This window comes from Panthera onca, chromosome B2 (genome assembly GCF_046562875.1).
Source record: "Panthera onca isolate mPanOnc1 chromosome B2, mPanOnc1 haplotype 2, whole genome shotgun sequence".
NCBI classification, from domain to species: Eukaryota; Metazoa; Chordata; class Mammalia; order Carnivora; family Felidae; genus Panthera; species Panthera onca.
The window spans coordinates 98059439-98081173 of record NC_138343.1 but is presented as its reverse complement, the minus strand read 5'-3'; the positions used below and the strand labels follow the sequence as shown (position 1 = coordinate 98081173).

Here is a 21735-nt window from a genome sequence, read left to right as displayed (position 1 = left end):
GTATAAAAAAAGAAATTTCACATATTAAGAAAAAACACTCTCAGTGGCACAGACTCTGAATCCAGATTTCCTGGACTCAAGTCCTTGCTCTGCCACTTAGAAGCTACAAAATTTTGCTATTTCTCAGTTTCCTCATCTGTAAAGGATGGATAAGAATAATAACAATACCTAAGAGTAACAAGTAGACAGTAATTACCTAAATAGGTTATTGAGAGAGTTCATTGAGTTAATATATACAAAAGTGCCTGGTACATAGTATTTGCTGTTATCATTATTATAAATATTTTAAGCCAAAATAAAGAATAGAAGTAGGAATCTGATCTTTTCCAAGTATTTTAGAAGCCAATAATAAGAATAATTTCCTATAAACTCTTCTAAGTGCAATTTCAAAATTTCAAAGTGTTTTCGTGTACATGAACTCAAGATCCCCATGAAGTAGGAGTCACAGATACCATCATTTCCATTTCATTAGTGAGAAATCTGAAGCAACACTGAAACTTTCCAAGGTCACACAGCAGTACCAAGAATGAACTTACACTTCCTAACTCCAGTCCAGTAGTTTTATAGTATGCTAAACTGCCTTTACATGTTCCGGGCAATTTTTGAAATAACCTCCTTGCTCTTTACAGCCCTCCTGCCATGGGGGGCTCCTTTGCTCTGACATCGTTGCTACACCCTCGTATACCATTCCCAGCAAGGACCCAGTTTGGGGACCCCCAAATCTGCCTTTCCTGGCTTGGCTCCTTTATCTACCTTTTCTGCTTTATCTCCCTTATCTGCCTTTGCTATCACAGATTCCCTTATCTGTCCACTGATCCACCAAAGGCCTTTTCTACTTGAAGATGCAATTTCTAGATTCTTGAAGTCTTCCAAAGTGATAAAAATTTTTTATTAAACTAATTCCTATTAGAAACTAATTTCTAAGGACAATGTCTCCCCCATTTTTTGGCCTAATACAAAAGATTAATCTGAGTATTTACCATTTCTAGATCCAAATTTGAACACATTTCAAAAGTAAGAATAATTAAAACTGCATATGGCATCAATGGGAAATTAGGGAGGTATCTCAAATACTCACTGTGAGTTATAAGAGAATTTAAAATACATTAAAAAAATCTGGTAACATAATACAATGTGAAAAGAATCTGCAGTAAATGGTAGTAGATACATGACTGGTAATTTTGGGGAAAATTCAAATTTTTTAAATATTTATTTATTTTTGAGAGACAGAGCGAGCAAGCAGGGGAGGGGCAGAGAGAGAGGGAGACATAGACTCTGAAGCAGGCTCCGGGTTCTGAGCTGTCAGCACAGAGCCCAAAGCAGGGCTTGAACTCACGAATCACAAGATCATGACCTGAGCCGAAGTTGGATGCTTGACTGACTGAGCCACCCAAGTGCCCCAGGAAAAATTCAATTTTGAGCCATCTTCATACCCATCTCTCTCTCTTTCTCTCTCCCTCCAGGTGGAATACTAAAGAACTTAAATATTTTTAAAATAAAATAAAGACTTAAGAAATTAGAATAAAGTAAGACAAATATAAAACATGTGGAAGATGATTTGCTTTCTGGACTTAGGAAGATAAAAGAAATCACAAAGGAAAAGATCAACAGAGTTAACTCTATGAAAATAAAACAGAAAAAGATAAATTGGGAGAAATATTTGCAGAAAATATCATGGACAAAGGGTTAAAATTTTTATTGAAGAGAGCTCATGGAAGTGAATACGAATGACATTAGGATTCTAAGAGATAAATAAAAGGAAAGACAGAAGATTCACAAAAAAATACAACTTGTAACAAGACATTTGGAAGGATATTTAGTCTCAACAAATACCAAGGAAATGCAAATTAACAAGGCAATGCCACCTGTTTTATACATATATATAAAGCATATGTCTGTATATACGCTTTATATATAAATATATGCATATACATATATATTATATATATATATATATATATATATATATACACACACACACACACACACACACACACACACACACAGACATATGCTTATACCTAATACTGTACAGTGTGGCAGAATTAGTACTCTTACAAATTGTTGGTGGCATTATAATTTGTCCCAACTCTTTTGAGAAGCAATCTGCCAACTTGCATCCAAAGACTTAAATTTTGTTTCAGTAATTCCACTCCTAAGAATCTATCAAAGGAACTGATTTAAAATATAGAAAAATCTGTAAGTATGGAAACATGCATTATAACAATTTTAATACCAATGAAAAATTAGAAATTACTTGAATGTCCAACAATAAGGAAAGAGGTGGAAAAGTTATGATCATCCTTTAAGGGAATTATAACCATAAAGGTGAGTATAAAGACTAGTTAGCAAAATGGAAAAACATATAATACAATGTTAACTGAGAAAAACAGTGTATTAAGTGTATGAAAAGCAGTGTATGAAGGATGTGATTATAACTATGTAAAATACGCATGTGAAGAATGCTTGAATTCAGAAAAGTATTGTGAATGCATTTGAGTGATTATGTTTAGGGTAATTTTTTTCATTTGCTTTTTTCATTTGCTAAAATTCTGTATTACATTATTTTGATCAATTTAAAATGAATTAAAATAAAATAAAATTTTAGTTTAGGAGGGAATAGGAGGTCAAGGCAGATGCATGGAAGAGAGATTTTTGGTAGCTGAAAGTTCCTTCATCATACACCATGTACCCACACAGAGTAAGGTCAGATTGGAAATATAGGCTCCACTGTGCTGGCCTTAACAGAAAAAGAAGAGAATTAAAATCTAACTACAAATACTATGTAAATCATTAGGCCATAGTTTGAACCATAGAGTTCTAAGCTGAAAGGGGCTTTAGAGACCATCAGGCTCACTTCCATCTCCCTCCCCTCAAATACACAAACATAAGGTTACAAAATAGGAAAAAGAAGCTCAGGGAGGCTCAAAGACTTTCTCAGAGTCACACAGCAAGTTAATGGCAGGGCGGAACTTGAGTCCAGGTCCCTGTCTCCTCACTCAGCCACTCTCTCTCTCATACCAGATCTCAGGTCAGGACAAAAAGAGGGAATTTCAGGAAGAGCTTTAGTGCAAATAAAATACATAGCTTTTAAATTAAAAATGTGTATTGTTGAAATATAAATAAGCCAGAAAACATCTCCCACATACGTATGTATATCTCCCTTCTAACTGTAGCAGTATTTTGATAAAATAGAAACTTTGACCGAAAATGAAAAAACCATTACATAAAAATGTTGGCAAAGCCCAGCACTATGATCTGTCTCTGGCCAAATAGGGGAGGAATAGAGCCAAACAGAAAAACAAAGTTAAGTAGTAACATCTGCCTGGAAACATTCCCTTGGACAAGGAGCTCCCCCATCTCCCCTTTCGGAGAACCTACATCTTTGTGGAGACGTGGGCTGTACCAGGACTCAGGCTGGGCCGGTGTGAGCCACATATCCAGGGCCAGCCGCAGCACGCGTCTCTCCAGCAAGGTGAGGCTGCTGGCTGATGTGGGTCTGCAGGTGTGACGGGCCTCCTGGAGAAGGTGATCAAGAGATCGGGGGATGAGCGATGCCAGGCCCAGGGAAGGGTGGAACTCCAGCAGATACGTGTTTTTCAAAGACGGGCTTGAAAAGAGGATGGATCAATGACAATTTTACACAGTGAAGAACTTGATCTGTTTCAAAAGACATTTGAATTTTACATTTTTTAAGACCAATAAAACAGCTGTTTTAATCCAGGACATTATAAAAAATTGGAAGCTTAAAGGGGCCTCAGAGGCCATCCAGGGAAGCCACCAGATTATGCAACATGCTCTTTGCTTTAATGTGAACCCTTTTAAAATTGGGAGCCATAAGAATTTATTCTAAAAGCCCAATCTGATTCTTAAACTGTATATGGGAAACCTATAAACATTCCAGTAATCAACATTTAGTCAAATATCTGAAAACAAAATAACTTATCAGTGACTAAATATTAAATAAATAATTTCCATAATTGCTTTCTATTTTTCTACCTGAGTCTTTATCCTTTTCCCTGAAAATGTTAATGAACAAAGACACATTTTAAATTCTGTACACAACTGCTAGAATCATTCACGTTTGCCATAAGAATGTTCTATTTTATAAATGGATGAAGCCAGAAATAACAAAGTGCTTGTCTGTGGGTATTCCTTTGAAAATAGAGGATACAGCACAAGTCAAGGGCCTTTCTATACCTACATAGAACTAAAGAACATAAATACTTCTTAAATCTATACAAATGGGATTCCTCTTAGTTCCAGATCTTAAAAATTACAACCCTAGGGCTGGAAAGGAATTTCATCAAACAAATAACATTTGCTTTTGAGACTGTTCTGACAGGTCTTGGTATCCATACAGTCCTAGCATGTTCCGCCAAGAACCATTTCCTCAACAGTAGATTCTTGCCATAGCGAGCCGCACACAGACAGCTGATGTCTCAATCTTATGACAGAGAAGAAATCAGTCCTTAGAAAGGTCTGTGGAGAAAATGCAGTCTTGTGCCTGGAACTCCCAGGGCTCTTTCTCAAGGGATAAGGTTAGAATCTAAGCTACACGGGACACCAGGGTGGCTCAGTCGGTTAAGTGTCTGACTTCAGCTCAGGTCATGATCTCACGGTTCATGAATTCGAGCCCCGCATCGGGCTGACAGTTCAGAGCCTGGAGCTTGCTTCAGATTTTGTGTCTCCCTCTCTCTGCCCCTCCCCTACTCATGATCTGTGCCTCTCCCTCTCTCAAAAAAGGAATAAACAATTAAAAAAAAAAGAATCTAAGCTACGAAATCCCATGGCATCCTGCTACTCCCCAAGAAGATACCATAGCCCATTGTGGCCATATCCTAGTGAAAGTGCGCCTGTACTGCTGACCTGTGCGCTTGATGGGAGCACAGGGCCATGCCTCTATTGTTCACTACTGTGTCCTCACCTCCTTGCGCAGCGCCTGGTACTTGTAGGTGGCTCAGCAGATATTTGTGACATGTTGAAAGGAGCTGGATGATTTCTCCACCCATTTGAAGGCAATAGAGATTGTGATCATGGGCCATACAGACCAACTTGGGGCTTGCCACCCACTTCCTGATTCCCTTACCACTCTCAAAGGCAAGGAAGGAATGGCGGGGAGGGGGTGGCTCAAGCTGCATACATGTCATGGGGGTATACCTTCTCTGAGTGATCTTAGGAAATTTAGTTTGCTCCTTAAAGGGGTAGAGGATCACAAGGCGAGTTTGCAGAAATGGTGACACTTACTAGAGTAAAGAAATTCCTTTTTGAGAAACTTTTAAGCACACCCAAGTTTCATGCATGTCCGCTTGTGTGGCACCTCTGAATAAGTCCTCTGATAGCATTTTTAAGAGCAACTTCTTTCTTTCTTATAGAGCTTCTCATGAGAATAAAGATTCTGTACCCAGTGTTTTAACTTTTAAATTCTAGCCTCCTATTCTTTATTACTTACAAAGCAAATGGATATTGAGTATGCAAGAAAATCCCTCTTCTGTGGCTTTTATATCTACTTGTCTCATCTCCCCAGATACTTGAAAGGTACTTTATAGAATAGTATTTAGACTTACCATCATACCCTTTAACTTATCTAAAAGATTAAATGTAAAATGTCTAAAGACAATAGCACCATACCAGCTATTGTTGATGGAAATAAGTTGTTTGCAAATTATGTTAAGGGGAAGTCCAAAGTTACTGCTATCATCTGGATGGCCTCTTTGCCAAAGCCTCTGGACATACTCCCGCTGGCGCTCTATCTAGAAATGTAACATAAAAGTTAAAATTAGAAAAGTTAAACTTTCCCATGGGTGTGAATTATGAGCCCTGGCATGAGAAGAACAGCAGTCCTTTGCGTCCCTTCATTATTTGACTGATTTTCACCCAGATGTGGTTTTGAGGATCCATTCACACGAAGACATGCTGGTGTCTCAGTCTGAGCCTGGGATCAGCCAATAAAAACAAAGGCAACCAAGTTGAGACACTCTTAAGAGGCCCAGGAAAACTTCTCTTTGTCAAATGATTGACTACAAAGAAAAAAATCTAACCAGGTCTCAGGTAAACGCACTGCAACAATTTATCCCTTGCTTACTTCCTGCCACTGGCTTTTCCCCAGAGGATGTACACTAATTTTTCCTTTAGTGTCCTAAAAATAGCCACAGCATTAAAAACAAATTAATAAACACAACTTTATACATTAATGGCTTGTAAAGGGGTATGTTTAGTCCTCCTTTCAGTACCAATAAACTCCATCATGTAGTGAAAATAAGTTGTCTATTCTTTGCAGACCATTAAATGTAATTAGGGTTGGAAACTTCCATTTAAGACTGTAGTTATGCTTGGAATTCGACAATGCAAATGAGCTTACAAATAAACATGCTCAACGTGCTGCCCTAGAAAACCTGGATTCTGAACCTGCAATGAAAGGAAAACACTATTTTCAGTTATGGCCTTCTCACATGTACTATTTTAAAATCCAAATGTACTTACGTGCTGATTGAGGATGCCCCTCACCAGCTGCAAGTGAAGCCTCAGGCAGGTGCATTCATCTTTGTAGGCCTTAATGAAATAAGGGTGGCTGAAATCAAACCTTGGGCACCTGTGCATGATGTCAGTGATCACTTGTGCTAAGGCAAACCTCTCCTCGGGGTCCAACACGTGCTGGTAGGCTTCAAAGTAACTGTCAAGAAGCTGCAAATAAGGTTTCTAGTCAGGCAACAGCAGAGGCAGCCGTAGGGCCCAGCAAAGAGAGGTGAGGCCCCACCCACTCCATGCTTTGGAAAGCCCCGGGGCATCAGCAGGAGAGAAACCGCTCAGAACCTCGGGGTACCGCGGGGTACCCCGGCCTGGTTCGGGCAGCTGCAGCACCAAAGTGACTCAGAGCAATTAGTAAACCCACAGAGGGAGGGAGGGCAAAGGAAGGGACACTAGTTTTGCCTGTGTCCCCTCTTCCCCTGCTCTCCACAAATAAAAGGAGCCTTAAATAATGAATAATATAACATGTGATAATGATAAGCTCTAATGAGACGGTGCATGCAATGTCACTCCATCAAATATATTTGTCTGTAACACCTTTCTCCACAGGCTCATTCTCCTGCCTCCATTTTACTCTTTCACCAAATGGAGGCAGGTGGCCTCCTCTCCTTATCCTCATTTCTGACCCCTTTTCTTTAACAGTTTGCTCAATTTTACCTAGAAATTGCTAGGAAGGGCCTGGTGTACAGAACTCTGAAAGGCATTTGGGGGAGCTTTTCTTTTCTTTTTCTGGTTTTTTTTTTTTTTTAGAAGTGAGAATTAGTAATTTTGTTGGAATGTTGCAGTGTATAAAATCATTTATATACTTTGATTATTGATAATTTGATGAAAAATTATTTGTATTACTTTCTTTTTTTAATTGTTTAATTTATTTTAATTTTTTAATTTATTTAAATTAAATTAAATTTAATTTAATTCCAGTGGAGGTCACAAGCCTTTCCTAAAAACCAAAGAAAGCTTCCAGACACTAACCATTGAAGAGGGTTCCTAATGTGAGAATCCAGAGAGAGATGTTCTTTATTTTGCTTTTACATTTGTCTGTGAGCGTAAGAAATTTCTGTTCTGAGTGTAAATTCTATTTGTGTGTAATTAGTCATGGTGCTAATCAGGAAAAGGCTCTTGAGAGATCACTGGGCTGGAATCCCAAACAGGGACCTGAGGGCAAGATAATTAAGCAGTTCTGAACAGTGTGATTACTGTTCAGGCCTTCATAGGCCTTAGACAATCTTTTTTTGGAGACCCTATCCCACATTATATCAACTATATTAAGACATACTCACATCCCATTCAAATTTTTTTTTCTGTAAAAATGTTAAATGATATTTAGAATTTTGCTTTTCAATTTGGCTACAAACATCACTTTGAGTTAATGATTGGCTATGATTTCTGGGCAGTATATATTCAGAGATTCTTAAGAAGTGAGAAGATCTGATCTAGAAATTTTCAGATGCAAAAGGAATGTTTATAAGTGCTCAGTTAACAATGTTTTTACATTTTACTGACGTGATTAAGCATTACTGCTTTCTATGTTGTATTTTCTTTTCATATTTCAGAGTAATGCATAAGGTTTTTTTTTCTCAAATCCCAAACATTTTCAATGGTACCTGAAAAGCTCTTAGATCCTAAACACCAAGTCCACATTGCCTGATGGATAAATCAGCTTTCACTGGAAGCTTCTGAAGTTTTATTCCATTCATTTCACAACAGAACAGATTCCTTTCCTCTGCTGATCTAATCCAACACTTCCTCCCTCAGAGTTTTAGCTCAAGATGTCCCTTCCCAGTCTTCTTTCCCTAGCTCCTCTTATGGAGGTTTCACTCTTCTGGAAGGTGTCAGCTCCCATTGTAGTCATATCACCAAAGCACTAGGAATTTATCCAAAGGATACCGGAGTGTTGATTCATAGGGGCACATATACCCCAATGTTTACAGTGCTATCAACAATAGCCAAATTATGGAAAGAGCCCAAATATCCATCAACTGATGAATGGATAAAGAAGATGTGGTTTGTATATATAATGGAATACTACTTGGCAATGAGAAAGAATGAAATCCTGCCATTTGCAACAATGTAGATGGAACTGGAGAGTATTATGCTAAGTGAAATAAGTCAGAGAAAGGCAGATATCATATGTTTTCCCTCATATATGGAACTTGAGAAACTTAGCAGAAGACCATGGGAGATGGGAAAGGGAAAAAGTAGTTTCAAACAGAGAGGGAGGCAAACCATAAGAGACTCTTAAATAAAGAGAACAAACTGAGGGTTGATGGGGTGGGGGGAGTGGGAGAAATGGGTGATGGGCATTGAGGAGGGCACTTGTTGGGATGAACACTGGGTGTTGTATGTAAGTGATGAATCATGGGAATCTACCCCCAAAACCAAGAGCACACTGTATATATACTGTATGTTAGCTAACTTGACAATAAATTAGCTAAAATTGAGCTAAAACAATATATATACATACACACACACACACACACACATATATATATATATATATATATATATATATATACACATACAGACATATATATATATACACACATACAGACATGTATGTATATATATATATATATATATATATATATATATATATGTATGTATATATATTTTTTAAAGACACACAGGCTTGCCTAGTGTGTGCATTTAATTGGCAGAAAGGAGTGAATTGCTGAGATTGCAATTTCCACCAATCTGACAGCCTAGCACACTTTGAGATGCATCAGAGAAAGAGTGTGTTTTGTTTCCTTGGGTGTTGGTCTTCCTGGTGGCTTGGGGCCAGGAAGTCAACCCTCTTCTTAACAAAATAAATTTCCCTGAAGGTGATAAAAAGCCCCTCTCTTTGTGTGGAGTCCATAGCTAAGAAAAGAATACAAAACCAGAAAGAACTGAGAAAGTGCAAGCACTACACGAATACGTGGCAGGAAAAGCCAGGAGTGTCTCCATCTTGCTAATCATGGCTTCCAAGACTCCCTAGAGAGGTAAACACTCAAGAATCAATAGCAGAGTAGGAATCAAACGCTGCCTTATTAACAGATGTGCAGTATCTGGGCTTCAATGCTAAAGCACTAGGAGGGAGATCCTAGGGCACTTTATTTAGCATCTGGATTTGCAGGATGCCCTTTGGGAAACATTGGTCTCAGGGACCTTAGGTCAACCTTAGCATGAAAGGGAAAGCACCAAAGGAGGCTAAAATCTCAGAACACACAATGCACTCGTAGGTTAGGAACTCACACATCTCAGAGCAAGGAATGAAGAAAGGTGGAGATCTCCCGCCCTGTAAGTGAGCCTTGGGGAAAATTGAACAAGCAGGGTTATCTAAGTTACCTGTTCCCTCTGCTGAGCTCTAGTCTAGAATAACATTCAATAATTAAATAGTAGAGGACAAAACAAAAAGGAGGGAGTGACAGGTAAGAAAGGTGTCACTTAATAGCCTAGGTGGGGAGATTAGGAAAGAAACAATTACTTCCCTAAATCATTCTGGACTAACTTGAACCTTTTTCACTGAGCCAAGGCAATCCCAGGAGCTGGTTTATAGTATTTGTATGCCTTGACCTGTTTTTTGTACAAAGAGCCCTATTGTTTGGCTATTTGGTAGAAGTTTGTGGGGAGGGTTCTTGCTGGTGATTTCAATCTGCTGATACCAGGTTGCAGAGGTTGGTGCTAATTTGCCAACCTCGCTTTGTTGTTTACAGGATTGCCAGATTTAGCAAATAAAAATAGAGGTCACCTAGTTAAATCTGAGTTTCTGATAAACAACAAACACTTTTTGAGTATAAGTATGTCCCACATATTGTCATAATTTAATTGGCTACACTAGTTGTTGAAAAGGAAAACGTGGCTCTTTTTAAAAATTCATTAGGCTTTTTTAAGCTTTGGCCTCAACCTCAAGAAACTCTCAGATGGACCCTTGCATAATTTTATTATTAATACTTTCCCAACAGGGGAAAGACCAGGATCTTTCTGCCTCACAGGTTCTATGTATTATCTGTTTGCTAACTGGCCCATTTCCATTTAAACTCTAGGCTGGTTATTTGTCTAAGAAGTCTTCCTCGCCTGTCAAATGTCACCTGTGTGTGTCAAGGGCCAACTCTCAGGCAAAACAATGCATGGTACACACTGAGGGTAGGCATCAAATATTAGAGAAAATGGGAAAAAAACAAAACAAATAATCTCAAACCTTTCTGTGTTTATATTATTTTTACTTCAAGTGTCTTATATTTCTGGGACTTAAAAAACTTAAAAAAATAACATTTTAGATCAAATGCAAGTACAAAACAGAAAATCAGTGCTAGCCACAACTGTCACAGGTTTTTATTTATTTATTTATTTTAGTTCTCCAAACACTAATTCAAATTACCCTGAAAATGTGTCCTCTGGTGGCTGTAGAGAGAATTAGCATGTGGAGCAAGTGCCACTTAGGAGCCAGGACAGCTAATGCCTGGCTTCTCTGAGTTCCTTAATTCACCTGAATTCACATCAGCCCTAATTTTATGAGAGTTTACACACAAAATGGTTACTTTCAGGATTTAAGACAGCCCAGTGTGTACTCTAGATTTGTACTCTAGATAACACAAAGGTTTATCCATTAGAAATAGGCTCTTTTGACAGAATTTCTGGTTTAGAAGGCCACGTTTCACAGCTTTGGCACAGATAGCTAGCTCAGTTTCTATAGAGAACTTATTGTCAGGGTAGGAAGCGGGGAGGCGTTTTCAATGATTTTTTTAAGTTAAAATAATTTCATTTACCATAGAGGAAACTAGTGAACAGCCCTGGTAGCTTAGCACAGAATGAAGTGTATGCCAAAGTGTGGAGAAATCGATTTTTCAGTCCTCTCTGCCCTTCTGTTCTTCTATTGCCATTGAGTCCTGCCTGGGGCCTCCATAGAAGGCCTGGAAGCACTGAAAGGGAAGGTGGGGAGACAGAGCCCAGAAAAGGGGGGCTGCATAAAACTCATGTTTCGACAATAAACTTGTTGAGTTCAGGGATTCTGTCTTATTTACATTTAATGTAGCCTTTTCAGTCACTACACTCTGAGTCTAGATCTCTCACTTAGTTGATCAAAGGAAGTTTCTAACTGGCAGATGAAGGGTGCAGATGCAAACTCTGTAGAGGCCAGTTCCCTTTGAAAAGAGGAACGGTTTTCAAAGCCCGAGGCTCTCACCCTTTAAGCCCAGCCAGGTGTTTTCAAAAATTGGGTGACCTACATCTCTGTGAGTAATAGACCAGAGAGTAGATGAAATGGTTAACCATCTAATCTACTAGAAAAACAATTCAAAGAAAACATTTCCACTTCCCCATCTTCTGACCACATCATAGTGCACTGTAAGCTGGCTTCCACCCCCATACCTCCTCTGAGAGTCCTATGAAGCTGGCAATGACCCTGGGGACTGACCCCACTGCCTGGTGTTTAGGAGTCCTCTTTCTTGATGTTTCACTGCATGCCACACTAGTTAGTAACTGTCCTCTCCTAATTAAAAGCACCCCCCCCCCCTTCATTGGCTCTTATCACACTATCCCTTCTTTTTTTGTCCTCTAGTTTCTTTGGCTACTTCTTGTTCCCCTCAAGGATTCTTGTTCTGTGATCTTCCCCTTAAATTCAAGAATTACCCAGGGCTGCATTTAAGACATCTCTGGCTTTTCCTAGTCATTTGATTCATTACTGTGGCTCAACGTTCACCTTCATACCTCAGCTCATATCTGCTCCTGACCTTCAAACCTATACATCCCACAAAACATTCACACCTGAGTTTTAGCAAACTCTCCTCACATGCCTGTTGTGGCAGACTCGGTATTGCCTTCCCCTCCAAAGTGCCCCTCCTCCTGCATTCCATTTCAGTTAATAGCCTCCTCCCTGACCCTGAGAAAGTCCTTTTTAATTCCACCCTTATTAAACTCTCACCCCAGCGTCTGGTCTTCAAATCCCAACATTTCCATTTCTACAAAGTGCTCTCAAGTCTGCCCTCCTTCCTGTTCTCACTGTTCCATCCTTGGTGTAGGTCCCGTCTTCCCTCTCCAGGTCACTGTTGCAATAGCTGCACTGCTCTTCTGCACGAGCTCCACTCTAATCTATTCTCCCCACGAATACCCCAGCAACTGGTGAAAACGGAGCTATGGTCGTATTTCTCCCTTACTGGAACTCACCGATGGCTCCTCTTTGCTCATAAAATACACTGTAAATGTTGTATGGATTAGCAGGCCCTTCACAGGCTGCACCCAAAACACATTCAGCTCGTTTCTCATCATGCCTTTATAGCCTAGCCATAGAAGTCCTCTTGTTCTCCAAATTCACCATCCTCATTTTACACCTCCCTGACATCGCTAATGCTGTTTCCTCTGCTTAAGGATTTTTCCTTCTCTGACAGACAACATCTTACACATCTCTTAGTAACAGGATTAAATATCTATTCCTCTGAGAAGACTTGCCAATATTTCCTTTACTCCAATAGCCCCCCACAGGACAAATTCCTCCCTCCGCGGTGGTCTCTGGGGATCTTGTGTGTGCTTCAGTTGTAAGCTGTGAGTCACCTGTAATTTTTACTTAGAGACTGGGTGAACTTTTATAGACTAGAATTCCTTAAAGACAGAAATTATCTTCTCTTATTTATCCATATGTTCCTAATGTCTAGAATAGTTCCTGAGACAGAGGAGATACTTAATGTTTGATGAATAAACTCCCAAGAGTTGGTGACCATCAGAAGGGCTAATAATCCATGCTGTGGATACAAATGAAGAGCAGTGTTTCATTTATTACTAGGATATGAGCCATTGATGGTATGATGATGAATTTAGCAAGATGCCATCTCATTGCTTTAAACTCACCCTCGTAACTTGCTGCGCTGAGCATACCTTGCCCAACTGCCTGCCCCACCCACATGTGGTGTATTTCTAAAGGCCATAATAAAGTCAGGGTGTCTGTGTGTAGCAAAGTGAGGCTCGTCCCTGACAGGACAATGAATGTGAATGGAATCATCACCCATTCTCACTAAAAACATATATATAAGATCCTAAATTATACACCCCTCTAACAAATTATGCCTATAAGATAAAGTAGTACCCTTCACATTTTATTTTTTGTTAACAAGGAACCACAAGAAAATAAACTTATTATTCACACCCTTACAACTAGCTGAGATTATTTAAATAGAATAATTACTTTATTAGGAGCTGCCCCAAAAGACAGGCTTTTTGTTTGTTTTAAATACTGGGTTTTGTAAGAAAGTTTAACAGATGTTTTGTTTTCTAGGGAGAAATACCTGGCGCTTATTTTCTAGAAGAGTTGCTTCCCAGGTCCATATGTCATACAGCACAGCAAATCTGTCCACGCTTGCATGGGCCCATCCCCAGTCCTGGCCAGTATTTGACTTGCTGCCCTCTTTGTGACCTGGGAGAGAAGGGGGATGAGAATGACCAGAGACAGGCCTTTCCACGGAGCTATTCTCATTTGAAAAGCAGCCCTTGAACTGTCAGCTCCATCTCAGGAATGAAAACACTGAGTCAGTCACAGGGGTTCCTAAGAATCAGCTGGAGAGCCATTGGCCAAGACTAGGACCTAAGTTCACACTTGTTGACTTCTAAGTCAATAGAGGTTTTTGTTTCCACTTTTTAATTTTAGTCTTAAAGGCTAATTTTAGAAATACAACCAAAATTCAGTTAATATGAAATCTTCACGAAAATATCCTCAAACCTGTAATTTAAAGGCAAAACATACATTTCACCTTCTCTAAAAATAGGTCCCTGGTGGTTTAACCACAAACCCAGGTTAACCCCGCTCTTCCAAGTGAAATTAGCCAAGTAAAAACTTCTCAGAGAAGTTTCTAAGATATTCCTTAATTATGTTAATTCCTAACTTAAATCAATAAAGGTAAGTAATCATTGTCATTATATTCAGCTAAAATATTTTCCCACTATATTAATGCTAATTTTTCATTACCAGCATGAGTATTGCTTTCAATTTTTGAGTGGTCTATTTCAGACTGAAATATCAAAAAGTAAGAGAGTTTCAGGTGCTGAACTTTGAGTTCAATAATTATCATGTATATGATGGGTACTGAACAAGAAAAAGACTTTGATCAGGAATTTCTTCAGCAGAGGTTGGGAAATCATTCCACGATGGATGACTACATATTCACTAGCTCAGTTGAAAGATGGTCTTGTTCATGTGGCTAAATAACTGCTGACTGTTTCAATCAAATTAAATTCTTAGCAGCTTGAAACAGTTGTACAGTGTTATAAATTAATATCAATAAAAATGATGCCATCAGTATGTAGAATAACCAGTAAAGATAAAAGCTAAAAGTTGAAATTAAATGCCCTAGAATGTTGGATGCCATCACTGCATCCCATGATTCAGACACCCATGGTCTGTAACAAAGAGGGCAGAGTTCAATCCAATGTTAAGTTAATTCTGTCAGGCTCTGAAAGGTTAGTTGTCAAACATTCTTTGAGCAGTATTTTATATCAATATTAAAATTCTTTTTTTTAAGTTTATTTATTTTGAGAGAGAGAGAGAGAGGGAGGAGTAGAAAGAAGGAGAGAGAGAATCCCAAGCAGGTTCACACCGGCAATGCAGAGCCCAACATGGGGCTTGAACTCATGAACTGTGAGATCATGACCTGAGCAGAAACCAAGAGTCGGACGCTTAACTGACTGAGCCACCCAGGCGCCCCAAAATGAATTATTCTTAATTACCAACCACATATATTACAAAATAGCACAAACCCTTGCTAAATTTCCTTTTAGGTGTTGCAATATGTCTAGAAACTCTGAGCTCTTTCCAAATATAATGCTAATGTCATCATATTATTCCAAAAGGATTCTTCTTTCCTCACCTATTTCTAGAATTGCATACATTTGAGTGACGCCAGAAGGAAGAAGAGAACCCATAGTATAGGTTATTTGATTACCCTGAGTAATGATTTCTCCTTTTGGTGCTTATCCTGCTGGATTTTTGTTAGGAACTCCAGGGTGTCTCTGCTTCTAACTGCTGTTTCCCCAAGGTCAATCACTTTTTTGTCACTTAGGAAAAAAGAATTATTACCTTCACTCCCTTACTTTGTTTCCCTTGGGGCCCTGCATGACACCCCCTTCACCTGGTGGGGAACAAACAGAGTCTAAACAACAGTCAGAATTATAACCACGCTTTGAAAGAGTAGTCACAGTCTCCAACAAGAAGAGGGACTTGAGCTAGAAGCAGAACCATATCTTCTCTAAAGCAGGGGAGGTGTATGCACTTACTGAGTTTTCAGATACTATTGGATATGCATTTACGTTTCCAGGTGGAAGGTGTTAAACAGAGCCCTTAGTGTTTATTATTTGTTTGGCTGGTTGATTTTTTAAAATCTGACTTCTGACCTTTCTCTTTCTCAATGTAATGGCTGGCTACAAGCAGCATTTCTGCCTCCAGCTCCTTCAGATCACTCAAGGCTTCATCATACATGACATGCACTCCTCGCTGGTCCTGGGTGTAGACGTAACCCGCGTCTATGCTGTAGTAGTCATCCTGGTTCTCCACTTCTGAGAACTCCATGAACTGGATGCTGTGGACCTGGGGAAAGAAAGCCAAGCCCAGAAGTTACCGGAAAAGAAAGAGTTATATTTCGCCAGCCCAAATGGGCCAAACAGTAGGCTTCTGTTCTCATGCAGTGGGCTATCAGTATGGAGCTGCAGACATGCTGAATGCATAAAGCACTGTATGTAGAGAAAGACATATGAGCAAAGAATGCTGGCGGGGAAGGGTAGTGACATAGATAAATAGCTGATTAAGTTTTGTTCTGATTAACTCCAGGTTACCTGGAAAAAGGCAGGCAATAGAGCTGAGTGTTATTGGTCAGGGTGCCTGTGTTCTGGGCCTAGCTCTGCCAGGATCTCACCCTAGGCAAGTCACTCAGCTACTCTTGGCCTCTGTGTCCTCACCTGTAACATGGGGACAATGGCGATACCACAACAGTTTTACAGGGGGCACGTTGACACTGTGCTTATGAAGCACTTGAGATCTATACACATGAGCTGTTAAAGACTTTTTCATTTTAATTATACAAATACTTTAAAGATGCATTAACACAATCTCATGTCTTAGTAATATATATACTGAATTGAATAGTGTTCCCCTAAAATTCATGTCCACCTGAAACCTGTGAATGTGACCTAATATGGAAATGGAGCCTTTGCAGACATACATAGGTTAAGATGAGGTCATAGTGGAGTAGGGTGACTCCAATGACTGATGTTCTTTTTTTTTAATTAATTAAAAAAATTTTTTTTGAGAGAGAGAGACAGAAAGAGGGAGCACAAGCAGGGGAGGGACAGAGAGAGAGACAGGGAGATAGAATCTGAAGCAGGCTAGAGGCTCTGAGCTGTCAGCACAGAGCCCTATGTGGGGCTTGAACCACCAGCTATGAGATCATGACCTGAGCCGAAGTCAGACGCTTAACCGACTGAGGCCCCCAGGAGCTCCCAATGACTGATGTTTTTATAAAAAGAGGAAAACATGGAGACCGACTCAGAGGGGAGAAAGCCATGTGAGGACAGGGGTGGAGATTGGAGTGATGCATTTAGAAGCCAAGGATGCCAAGTAACAGCCAGGATTACTAGCAACTGCCAGATGCTAGGGGGGACAAGGAAGGATCTTCCCCTGGAGACTTCAGAGGGAGCATGGCCCTGCTCATACCTTGATTTTGGACTTGTAACATCCAACACTATGACAGAATAAAGTTCTCTCCTGGTTGCTAGGAGCCACTCACTTTGTGGTGTTTTGTTATGGCAACTCTAGGAAAGTAGTGCAAGTAATCTGGGTATTCCAATCATAATTTCTCTCAGATGACTGAGGAACTGTTGCATCCTGAGAATAATTTTTCTGATAATGATCCTTACAATTTCAAACTTCACTCTTCTCAAGCCCACCTCATGCCCACTCTTCACTCTGTCTCAGCAGAAGCCCCTCTGCTTCTCCACCTCCCCTCACACAGACCCCCTGGCTCACACCCTCCTCTCCACTTCCTTCTGTTCTATGGGGAACAACCCTGCTCCCCTTCTCTGTGACCATTCCCTCCCATCTCTGAAGCTTCCCTTTTTCTTGGATACCCAACTCCTTGCAGCCAGCTATTTTCCCAACTGAAACTGAAACATGCTCACATCCCTCTCCTTTATTTTATTTTATTTTTATTTTATTTTATTTTATTTTTTAAATGTTTATTTATTTTTGAGAGAGAGAGAGAGAGCATGAGCAGTGGAGTGGCATTGAGTGAGGGGGACAGAGGATCCAAAGCAAGCTCTGTGCTGACAGCAGCAAGCCTGACATGGGGCTCAAACCCATGAACTATGAGATTGTGACCTGAGCCGAACTCAGACACTCAACCGACTGAGCCACTCATGTGCCCCTCACATCCCTCTCATTTTTAAAATATCCTCTTGCCCTTCCCCAGGTACCACCTTTTGTCTCCCCTCCTCCCTACAATCTAACCTCCCAAGATGTGATCTGCATTCACTGTCTCCATTTCCTCATCTCCTACTCCTCGCCCGTCTCCATCTGACTCCTGTCTCCATCAAAGCAAACCACTTTCACTAAGACCAACAGTGACCTTTTCTCCACATCCAGCAGACTTTCTTTAGCCATCTTATGTAATCTCTCAGGAGCATGTGACACAGTTTTACATTTCCTGCTTCTTTTATTATTTATTTATTTATTTATTTATTTATTTATGTTTTTTATTTTTGAGAGAGAGACAGCATGAGCTGGGAAGGGTCAGAGAGAGGGGAGACACAGAATCCGAAGCAAGCTCCAGGCTCTGAGCTGTCAGCACAGAGCCTGACATGGGGCTCGAACCCACAGACCGCGAGATCATGACCTGAGCTGAAGTCAGATGCTTAACCAACTGAGCCACCCAGGCGCCCCTATTATTATTATTTTTAATTTACATCCCAGTTAGTTAGCTTATAGCGGAATAATGATTTCAGGAGTAGAATCCAGTGATTCATCCCCTACATATAACACTCAGTGTTCATCCCAACAAGTGTCCTCCTTAATGCCCATTGCCCATTTAGCTCATCCCTCACCCACAACCCCTCCAGCAGCCCTGTTTGTTCTCCATATTTAACAGTCTCTTATGTTTTGTCCCCTTCCCTGTTTTTGTATTATTTTTGCTTCCCTTCCCTTATGTTCATCTGTTTGTATCTTAAATTCCACATATGAGTGAAGTCATATTTGTCTTTCTCTAATTTCACTTAACATAATACGCTCCAGTTCCATCCACATTGTTGCAAATGGCAAGATTTCATTCTTTTTGATTGCCGAGTAATACTCCATCATATATATATATACACATCACATCTTCTTTATCCATTCCAAAGCCGATGGACATGTGGGCTCTTTTCCATATTTTGGCTATTGTCGATAGCGCTGCTGTAAACATTGTGCACTCCCTGCTTCTTGACTCACTCATTTCCCTGGCCTCCTGAGACCCCACCTTCTCTTTGGTCTCACCAACTTTCCAGCCATCCCTTTGCTGATGCTTGAGGTGTATTTTTCTCTATCGGGTCATTAAACAGGAGTCACACTTAAGACCCAGTCTTAGGACCTCATCTTTTCCTCCTATACTCCTGCCTTGGGAGGCAGTATACTTTCACTGCTGAGATTACCTTCTTTAGACCATTTGCTCCCTGGTATCTGTAATCCAGGCCTCCTAGAGCTCCAGACCCACATATCCAATGACCTATTTGGCATCTGTTCCTGGGCATCTCAAAGGCCCCTCAAACTTAATATGATAAAATTGTGTTTCTCCCACAAACCTGGGCCATCTCCAACTTGCCCATTTGGTCAACAGCACCATCACCCAGTCACTTCCTCTAGCATGAATCATTCCTGCCATCTCCTTCTGCCTCACCCTACATGTTTAGTCTATCACCAACTCCTGTTGATTTGACTTCCTATCTTTCCAATCCATCACTTCTCTGCATCTCCACCACCCACCATCCTAGTCCAAGCTGTAATTAGCTTTCACCAGGAAAGTCTAGGAGCTTCTAAACTGGTTTAGCCTCTTAATTGGTCTATCCACATTGCTTCTGGCCCGAGTTTCTTTTCCCTCATTTTACTCACTGCTGACAGATCTTTTAGAAGTGCAGTTTTGAGGGGTGATCAAGGTGGCTCAGTTGGTTGGGCTTCCAACTTTGGCTCAAGTCATGATCTTACGGTTGACAAGTATGAGCCCCGCATCAGGCTCTGTGCTGACAGCTTAGAGCCTGGAGCCTATTTCAGATTCTGTGTCTCCCTCTCTCTCTTCCCCTCCCCCACTCATGCTCTGTCTCTCTCAAAGATAAATAAACATTAAAAAAATTATTAAAAACAAAGAAATGCAGTTTTGATTGTCTTGTTTCCTCCACTTTAATATCCCTGAAAGGCATCCCATCACTTACAGAATAAAGCAAAACTCCTTAACAGGACCTACACAGTCTGGCCCCTGCCTATCTCTCTCCAGTGGTTCTCAACCAAATGTGATTTTGCTCCCCAGTGGACATTTGGCCATGTCTGGAGACATTTTTGGTTGTCACAACTTGGAGGTAGGTGCTACTGGCATCTAGGGGGTAAAGGCCAGGAACGCTGCTAAATATCCTGTAATGGTTGGGACAGCCTCCCACAACAAAAGAATTATCAAACGCAAAATGTCAATAGTGCCAAGTTCAAGAAACTTTGGGCTAGTTTCATTTTGCATCACTTTCCACCTGGATCACTGTGTCCCAGCTATTCATGTCTTTTGGTTTCTTGTGAGTGCCATACTCTCTCTCTGCACAGGTCCTTTGCACAATCTATCTCGTCTCCATTGAAAGATCTCCTTCCTCCTTTGCCTAGTTAAAGCCTTTTCGCCTTCCAACCTCAGCTCTATCATTACTTTCACAGGGAACTCCTGCTGGCTTCCCTATAACACCAAGTATCTCTTTTGAGGCACTTACTGAGGTTGTTGTCTTACATTTATTTGTGTGAGTATTGATCAATATTTGTCTCACTCACTGGATTTTAAGTACTATGAGGGTAAGGAACATGTATATTTTTGTTCATTATTGTATCCTCAGTGTTTATTAGAGGGCCTAACACATAAAAAGTTAGAAAATAAGTAAAAGAATGGATGAAGAGATAGTTCTTTATATTTTTGTACACAGATTTCTTTTAGTCTATGATTTTATGATGCTTACTTGTACTTCTAACATATACCAGTCAGAAATCCTGTATTTGGCCCTCATGGATTCTCACCTCATGTCATTACACCTAATAAATGCATTCTCAATGGGGGTGATAATGTCCAGGGTAAAAAGTAGTTCTTGGAGGGGCACCTGAGTGGCTCAGTCAGTTAAGCATCTGCCTTTGGCCCAGATCATGATCTCGTGGTTTGTGCGTTCGAGCCCCATATCGGACTTGCTGCTGTCAGCCTGTCAGTACAGAGCCTGCTTGGGATCCTCTGTTCCCCTCTCACAGCTCCTCCCTCTGCTTGTGCTCTCTCAAAAATAAATAAACATTTTTTTTTTATTTTTTTTTTCAACGTTTTTTTATTTATTTTTGGGACAGAGAGAGACAGAGCATGAACGGGGGAGGGGCAGAAAGAGAGGGAGACACAGAATCGGAAACAGGCTCCAGGCTCCGAGCCATCAGCCCAGAGCCCGACGCGGGGCTCGAACTCACAGACCGCGAGATCGTGACCTGGCTGAAGTCGGACGCTCAACCGACTGCGCCACCCAGGCGCCCCAAAATAAACATTTTTTAAGGAAAAGTATTTCCTGGAGGACAAAAAAATCTTACTTTTTTATGGTATAAAGCACAGATATACATACTATACACATATGTGGCATATCTCTGGTATTAACATTTCTTTGGAGGGGGACTGTTGGGGAAAAAAGTCTAAAATGAGTCCTTGTGGGGGAAGCAATAATGAAAAAAAGGTTAGGAGACATTGGCCCAGTTTTTCATATATACATGAAATATGATATAAATAATATTTATCATCTTAGCTATTTTTCAGTTTACAGTTTAGTGGCATTAATTATAGTCACATTGTTGTGCATCCATCACCACCATCCATCTCTAGAACTCTTTTCACCTTGCAAAACTGGAATTCTGTATCCATTGAACAATAACCCCTATTCCCTCTCCCCCCAACTCCTGGCCTCTACCATTCTCCATATTGTCTCAAGTGAATGTGACTACTCTAGATACCTCATATA

The 21735-nt window shown here is 40.3% G+C and overlaps 1 protein-coding gene across 6 annotated transcripts in view; it reads right to left on the bottom strand.

Annotated features, from left to right (window-relative positions):
* LOC132667472 (uncharacterized) overlaps positions 1-21735 on the bottom strand; it is a 177155-nt gene that overhangs the window by 94666 nt on the left and 60754 nt on the right. For all 6 annotated transcript variants that reach the window (XM_060616336.3, XM_060616334.3, XM_081795770.1 and 3 more), the window contains 5 exons: positions 15883-16075; positions 13785-13912; positions 6484-6684; positions 5632-5753; positions 3382-3610 (listed from right to left, as the gene is read on the bottom strand). In XM_060616336.3, coding sequence (XP_060472319.3) covers positions 3382-3610; positions 5632-5753; positions 6484-6684; positions 13785-13912; positions 15883-16075 — 873 coding nt within the window. The remainder of the gene's footprint in view (positions 1-3381; positions 3611-5631; positions 5754-6483; positions 6685-13784; positions 13913-15882; positions 16076-21735) is intronic.